Source organism: Sorex fumeus, unplaced genomic scaffold, assembly GCF_029834395.1.
Source record: "Sorex fumeus unplaced genomic scaffold, SorFum_2.1 ptg000094l, whole genome shotgun sequence".
Classification (NCBI taxonomy): domain Eukaryota; kingdom Metazoa; phylum Chordata; class Mammalia; order Eulipotyphla; family Soricidae; genus Sorex; species Sorex fumeus.
The window spans coordinates 3,295,725-3,304,185 of NW_026606151.1; the positions used below are offsets into that span (position 1 = coordinate 3,295,725).

The following is an 8,461-nucleotide window of genomic DNA, read 5'->3' on the forward strand; positions in this document are numbered from 1 at the left end:
TGTTCTGCAGTCCTGTGGTAAGTGAAGCTAAACATGTCTATTGGACTTACATTCCCCACCCCCCACTTTTACAGGTTGTGGATTGGACCATGCCAGGACCCCGTGTTTGGACTAACAATTCCTTCCTTTTACCCTCTCCTTGGGACTCACAGATGCCTCAATTACCTTTTGAAGAGGGGACACCTTTCAACTTTTCTCTAGGATATTCACTCGATCCTGTTTGCATTGGAGTGCCTCCATGTCTTTCTCTTCGCCCTCAGACTTGGATCCATACTGAACCCCTGATGCATACCACTTCTTATCACTGGCAAAGGAATTTTTCTTTTACACGTTCCCTTTCCATTGATGTGATGCCCACTAACTTAACCTCCCTAGGTCAACCTTCCATTCCACTTTGTGAATTTATCTCTATGAAAGATTGGCAATATTCACCCAGAGAGTGGACTGAATGCCGGTCCCCCCTAGGCAAACTCTCGCATCGTGATGACTACGAGTTGATAGACTGGGGACCTAGAGGCAAGTTCGTCCCTGATTGTGTTGATGATTTGGATTATACTAGATGCCATTTTCTCCCTGCAGCCAAGTGGTGTATCACTTCTCTTTTTAGTTCTCCTCCAAGCTGTCATATCCAGACCCAGGAACCACTGGAATGGCACGATGGGGGGTATGCTCCCCCTCGCCCTCGAGCTATGCGTAATGGAACACTCTATCCGGAACACACTGACCTATGGAAGGTGGCTGCAGCCCTAAGCCCTGGCCACTATTGGGATGGATACTTAGATGGTTCTAAACAACTCAACTTCACTTATTATATCAGTTATAACTCCTCTTTCCATGTGCAGGCGTGTGTCAAGCATCCTTATGTGTTTGCTCGAGGCACTCTTTCTTTTGACCCTGTCAATAAGAAGGTTTCTTGTCGTGATTGTGCATTATTTACCTGTCTCAATTCTTCCCTCTCAGTCCAAGATTCTCCCCAGAGTATAATTTTATTAAAGGCCAGATCACACATATGGCTACCAGTGAACCTGACCAGAGAATGGCAATGCTCCCCTGCTGAAGGACTCCTGACAGAAGTTATGACACGATTGCTCAGGCGTTCCCGACGATTCCTTGGACTCCTGATTGTGGCTATTCTGGGACTCATTGCTGTGACGACTACTGCTGCCGTTGCAGGAACAGCTCTCCAAACCTCAATCCAGACGCATGATTTCGTGAAAACATGGCAAAACGACTCTCACCACCTCTGGAAAATGCAGGCTACCGTCAACCATGATGTTGAACAACGATTGGACACTTTACAACAAATGCTACTTTGGGTCCAGGGGCGAGTAGATATCTTAGAGCAACAGATGAGACTGTTTTGTGACTGGAATAGCTCTTCTTTCTGTGTCACTCCCCATAGATATAATGGGTCTGCTCATGCTTGGGAAAAAATCAGATACCATTTGCAGGACCTGAAGGGAAATATGTCTTTGGATACTCTCGCCCTTCAGAATGAGATCGTTCAAGTGTTTAAGGAGAAACTCCCAGGTGTTCAGTATGAGAATTTAGCTCAGGGTATTGCGGATGCATTACAGGGCCTTGATCCGAAGTCATGGTGGCAAAGCATTACCCACGCTATTGGTAGTGCTGGTATAGCCTTATTAATCATGTTCACTCTACTGGTTATAGGATGCTGCCTCGTTCGCAAAAGACTAGTTAATGCTGAATCCATGACCCGTCGGAACTATTATAATCTTTGGCATTTTGTAAACAGAAAAGGGGGAGATGTTGGAGTACACGGAGCTTAGGTTTATCAGAATCGCACTCATCACAGTGCTCCCGAATCACTCCCATTACTTTGTCTGCCTGTAACCTCTTCTATGCTCTCTTCCCCAACCAATTTGTAAGGTCTCATCCTTCTTAGACACTGAAGCTGTACTGTAAGTTAATATTGTCTTTCTCCTCTCCTTATGTCTTTGAGCAGTTTACTTTAATGCAATGTCCTTTTGTATGGATACAGGAAGACAATTAATTAATATGCTCGGTAACTTAGGAATTGATTGGCTTAGAATATTATTCACTCCTGGGCATCTGCCTTCTCAACTTAAGCCTCAGTTGCCCTCACTTCCTAGCACCCCAAGGGCAGGGTCCCGACGTGGGACTGGATGGAACCAGGGCAAGCCGGTAAGTTATGTGCTACCCTGGCATCGCGATGGGCCAGGCCAAGGTGCCACGATTCTTAACTATAAGTTAAGAGTTTGATCATAGGCAAATGATATCATGATCCAAAAGTAACGACAAGACTAGGGCCCTGCTGCTAGGAATAGGAAAGATATCTGGCCTGAGCACTGCAGTCTGAGATCGAGATGGCCCTAGGAGAGCAATTCTATAAGCCCAAAGTATTTCTTACTGTGTCCATACGAAATGATTACTATTATGTATGCTTATATGTTGGTTGGACAAGGAGAGGAGAAACACGTCCTAGAAGCAGTTTTCTGTGTGTCCTGACTAGCTTGGATGAGACTGCTTTTTTGGAGATGTAGATTCCAAGCTCTAGCAGACTGGTCTTTGTTGTGCTAATCGAAGTACTTGTAGCTTGTGAAAAGGTGAGGCCAGGATTACTGGCCTGCGGATGTAAGGAAACAATGTATGGTTTGCCGCCTCAACGTTCTTTCTGTAACTCCTTCTGATGACATCATTATATTGCGCCCTTTAGAGGTACTATGATCTATATAAGGGAGATTTCAGGGCTTCCTGGGGGTCACGTGCACCAGAGAACTGGGGGACACGTGCATCAGAGAACCTGGGAAGATGGGGCTGAGGACAGAAGCGGAGAGAACAAAGGCGCACGTGCTCGAGGATTCCTGAGGCCTCCATGACATACATCTCTTCCATGTAATAAACAGCTACTAAGACCAACTAGCTTGGCCTCGTTTCCTTCCTTCACCTGACCATCGCCTTCGACCTCCCTGGAGTGGGGAAACGGCAAGACCGCCGGCCTTTTTATTTTTTGTGTGTTTACACAAAGGAGAAGGAAGCAGTAGCCCTTGAACAAGAGAGAATGAAACCAGGCATGGACACTAGGTAGGGGAATAAGCCACCTGGTCATGCAGGGGACTCTGTTGGGGGCAGTTCCCAAGCAAGTGCTGGGAGGAGGGATATTAGGAAGGGAGCAAGGGACACTTGGAAAAGAAGATTCTTTTCTGGTTTCAGGGGCCGGGGGTTTATTTGTTTCTGTGGTTCTGGAGACCAAACAGAGGGTCTCTCACATGCAAGGCAGGGGCTCTATCTCTGAGCTCAACCCCTGGCCTGAAAATATTACGTACATGAGCACACACACACACACACATACATACACATTATACATATATGAATGTGCACAGGGCTGGAGCGATAGCACAGTGGGTAAGGCATTTGCCTTGCATGCAGCCAACATGGTCAACCTGGGTTCAATTCCTCCGCCCCTCTCGGAGAGCCCAGTAAGCTCCCGAGAGTATCTCACCTGCACAGCAAAGCCCGGCAAGCTTCCCGTGACGTATTCAATATGTCAAAAATGGTAACAAGTCTCACAATTTGTTGTGAGACCTTACTGGTGCCTGCTAGAGCAAATTGATGAACAACAGGAGGAAAGTGCAGTGCTACAGAATGTGCACAATGCAGAAGTCTGTGGCTCACATACTTTCTCATGAAGGGAGCAAGTCTGTGTCCAGGCAGCCAGATAAAGTGGTTCTCCTGTCCCCCCAAGCCCCAGCACTGGGCCTCCCCTCGGCTTTCTCATGCAAGGGTAATGGGTCCCGGGACAACAGTTTCCGCTGCTTCTTTCTTATGGCAGAGTTAGACTGCAGGTTTTCTTTCGAGTCTGATTTTTCCCACTTAGTGGAATTCTGCTAAGCTTCTTTTGTTGTTGTTGTTGTTGTTGTTTTGGGTCATACCTGGCGATGCACCGGGGTTACTCCTGGCTCTGCACCCAGAAATTACCCCTTGCGGTGCTCAGGGGACCATATGGGATGCTGGGAATTGAATCCGGGTTGGCTGCTTGCAAGGCAAATACCCTACCTGCTGTGCTATTGCTCCAGCCCCTCTACTAAGCTTCTAAGTGTAAATAAACCCTCAGATTGCTGGTAGCTGGACCCCAGCCCTGCACCCCACCCGGTCTTCTCCGGGGGGTACACAGGCTGCAGGATTGTGTGTGTGCAGGCAAAACATCTCTCCAGTGACAATTAGGGGTCTGCTTTTACTAGTGCTGTTTGCAATATCCCCAAATCCCAAAAACTTGAAAACAAATTTAACGCCCAGTCACAGAAAAATGAATAAATCAGCATTGGTAGAATCACAGCATGGAGCTTTATTGATTTTGACCCCATGCCTCGCATGTGTCAGGAGAGAGAAGCTACAGCCCCATGGTCAGTGCTGGGTGTATCCGTTTGTTCAGGAAGAAAGACTGTTTACTCTCGTGTGCAGCCTGGGTGTGCGTCCTCGAGATGCAGAAGATAAAGTGGTGTGAGTGTAGACCAGCAGGTGTAGACCAGGTGTGTGAATGGGGGCAGGCAGTGTTCTACTGAGGGGGGTGGGCAGGTCATGTAAGAGAAGAATAATTTTCACGGACCAGAGTGATAGTACAGTGGGTAGGGCATTTGCCTTGCATGCTGACTACCCGGGTTCGATGCCCTGCATCCCATATGGTCCCCCAAGTACTGCCAGGAGTAATACCTGAGTGCCGAGCCAGGAGTAATGCTGGGTGCGACCCAAAAAAAATTCACAAGGAACACGCAATGCCTTAGGAGCCCTCTAGCTCAGAAAACTGTCTGCATCCAGGTGGGGAATTTGCATTATGGAAAGGAGGGAGGAAGTACCTTGGAGGCCACTGGGGCAAAGAGCAAGGCAGTTCCCGCCAGCTCTCAGCCTGCCTGGAATCCGCCAATTCTGGTCATGTCCTGACACCCCCCACCCCCACCCCGCGCGTGGCCGGGCCCACGTATCCGTCCCGTGTCCAGTGGTGAGCTCACCCAGTGGCGCCTGCAAGGGCCCACACCCTTTCCAGGCAGCCTCTGTGCTGAGGTCCAAAGTCCTCACACAGCAGTCACCTTCAGAATATTGTTATTGTTGTTCCCCCTTAAGAGTTTAGGCAATAGGGTTCCCAGAGTTTCACTTTCGGGTATTGAGGTACAAAGTCTCCGCACAGCACCATCACTCAGGTGTCCGTGTCTCCCCATCTCTGTCCCCAAGGCAAGCACCGTTTCCTTGGCACCGTCTCCCAGGTCTTTTTGCTCTGCACTTGCCCTCAAAGTGCTTGGTGAGTCTCCATGCTCTGTCCCTTGCTTCAGATTTTCCTGTTCCTCCAGTGGCCTCTCCAGTCCGCCTCGGTTAGTCCTGGGCTATCACTCAAAGTTGGTCACTCTAGCGACCTTTGTGACCATGTGACTCTGACACTGGACATAACTATAGATGTTTACCATGTTGGCGCCTGAATGAAGAGATTATGGTTTATTACATGTATTCTTATTGTTTGCTCCTATTATAATGTCTATAAAGGAGGTATTTTGTTATTAATCCCTCTTCCACCAATACTATCATTCATTTATTTTATTTCTAATCAAAATTAAATAGTTAATCTTTCTCCAAGGTTTGGAACCAAGAATTTTCTTCCTTGTGAAGCAAGATGGCATGGTTCCTTTAATAATCTACTCCGTTCACCTAAAAAATATTTCAAATTTGTTTATTCAATGATAATAATGTCAGGTGCCTACTATGTGCTGGGGTGATTCTAAAAAATAGATTCTTCCCTTGAAAAGTTGATCTCTGGGGCTGGAGTGATAGCACAGTGTGTAGGGCGTTTGCCTTGCATGTGGCCCATGTGGGTCCCATCCTTGGCATCCCATATGGTCCCCTGAGCATCACCAGGAGTAATTCCTGAGGGCAAAGCCAGGAGTACCCCTGAGCATCGCCGGGTGTGACCCCCCAAAAAATTTTAAAAAAGAAAAGTTGATCTTTTGGAAATATGTTGAATTATTTGAAAATTATTATAATTTAGAAATCAGACTCACTTGATTTAGATTTTTGTTCCTACAATGATTAGCTCAGTTTCCTTTGGCAAATTAACTAATCTTCCTGGGTCTCAATGTTCTGGTTTATTCCTGTCTCTTCTTTGAGTTCAGATAAGACTTACTTAAAAATCTTTCCCCAGGCAAATAAAAATAATAATACACCTCAAATTCTGATTATGTAGCCTCTGTTATCTTTCCCTCCCTCCTACTCTTTCTCCTCCCCTCACCCCTCTCTCCCCCACCCTTCCCTTTACTTTTCTTGTAACAGGAATCAATTCCAAGGTGTGACATACCTATGAGGCATAAACTTTACTGCTGAGCCACTTACCCAGTCCCTTCTCTGTTTTCTTCTTGGAGCCAGATACGGCTCAAAGGGCAAGAGCAGCACATACCTTTTATTATTATTATTATTATTTATTTACAGTGTGGTTTGAAGAGAAAGTCTCAACTTTCTTTTTTTATGGTCTTTTATTTTATTCCTATTTATTTATTTTTTTATTGAATCACCGTGAGATACAGTTACAAAATTTTCAAGTTTCAGTTTCAGTCATACAATGATCGAATACCCATCCCTCCACCGGTACACATTCTCTACCACTAATAGACACAGTATCGCCCCCACCCCCCAGCCCTCCCCCTGCCCCTATGGCAGATAATTTCCCCCATACTCTCTCTTTACTTTTGGGCATTATGGTTTGCAATATAGATACTGAGAGGCTATCACGCTTGGTCCTTTATCTACTTTCAGCACACATCTCCCATCCCGAGCGATCTCTCCAACCATCAGTGACTTAGTGATCCCTTCTCTATTCCACTGCCTTCTACTTCAGCTCATGAGACAGGCTTCCAACTATAAGGCAATCTTCCTGGCCCTTGCGTCTACTGTCCTTGGGTGTCAGTCTCATGTTATTTTATATTCCACAAATGAGGAGCAGCACATACTCAGAACGCAAATTCAATCTTGATCATAGTCCCCAAAACCAAGTCACAAGTAGCCATCAGAACAAACAAATCTAGACATTCATTTATGTATTGCACCATGTCATTCTTTCTTAACATAGTCAGAATAAGAGAAGGGCCATGTCTACCTTTTTTTCCCCACCAGGATACACACTGCTCTTAATTTGTCCGTGACACAAAAACGCCACTAAGAGACTCATGTGGGAGTGAACTAAAGTAGCTATTGTTTTACAGCTTGGGAATAAGAGCACCAAAAAGATAAAATACACTAGGGACACATAGTGAAGGGCAGATTAAGGCCGTTAGTCTCCTCAGTACCTCTTCCACAGTGGCATGTTGTTCTCCCTGACCTCAGTTTTCACAACTGTACAGTTGGAATAAACAAGAGCACCTTTAGGAGACTGTTGGGAAATGTCCAGGGAGTGATCCCCATGAATACTCAGCACAGGCTAGGTACTTGGGCAGTAACAATGTTAGGTTTATAGGCAACACCCTCCCCCGTCCCCGCCCTTGCCCGGACACCTTCTCTAATGGACTGAGGCCACTTTCCAATAGAAGTAGCCCAGAGCCTAACAGTGTCGCATGAATGAAACCAGCAAGTCTCTGAACCTCTGTACTGTGCTGGCTGGACGGGTGCTCTCACTCCTGGTACTCTGGTGCCAGACTCACATCCTCTGTATCTTTCAGAAATTCACTTGGTTGCCAATGGCTTACACCAAAGTATCCCAACTCTACTCTATGTACACTTGGGGCCAGATAATTTGTTGTGCGGATTGTCCTGGATAGTCCCTGCAGGGTTTTTAGCAGTATCCTGGCCTCTATGCATTGGGTGTCAATAATATCCTCCTCTTCCAGGCACCCCCAAATCACTGAGAACACAAACTTACCCGATAATGACACCCAATAGTTCGCAAGGAGGCCCTGGAAGAGAGAGTTCCCATTGTGGTATAGGGATACCAGAAGACTAGTTTCTTCCTGATCCTTATCAGCTCATTGTTGGATATTAACCCTAAGTGTTTTAGGCTTCATCAGTGAATTGCCCCTTTTCCTCCTCCCAGCGAAGCTCACATATCCCTAATCCCCTGAGTTTATCTTTAACCTTTCCTTTGTGTTTTACACTTCATTGTCACAGTTCCCCAGGTCAACCTTGGCCACTTATAAGCCAAAACCTTCTGGTAATTCTGAATTTTGTATTTGTAGTGAATTACTTGCTTTTCTATTTCTCCTATAGCCTTTTCATATTTAACTATAAAGCAATGTTCTTTGCTTAAATACAGAAAGACCTTAATGCTATGCTGCTAATATTTGGGAGTTGATTAACTCTGAAATGTATCTAATCCTGGGCAAAATTACTTAGTCATAATTACTTGATTCAGGCTTCATTTGCTATAGTTCCTAACACACCCCAAAAGGGAGGTCCTGCCGTGGGATTGGGATGGAACCAGGGCAAAGCTATCCCGGCATCAAAATGGGAC

The 8,461-nt window shown here is 46.0% G+C and overlaps 1 protein-coding gene across 1 annotated transcript; it reads left to right on the plus strand.

Annotated features, from left to right (window-relative positions):
• The first annotated feature begins 350 nt into the window (after positions 1 to 350).
• LOC130040108 (endogenous retrovirus group K member 6 Env polyprotein-like) lies at positions 351 to 4,982 on the plus strand. The gene is made up of 2 exons (XM_056132127.1): positions 351 to 1,632; positions 4,798 to 4,982. The coding sequence occupies exons 1-2, from the start codon at positions 351 to 353 to the stop codon at positions 4,980 to 4,982; spliced, it is 1,467 nt and encodes a 488-aa protein (XP_055988102.1).
• The last annotated feature ends 3,479 nt before the right edge of the window (positions 4,983 to 8,461 follow it).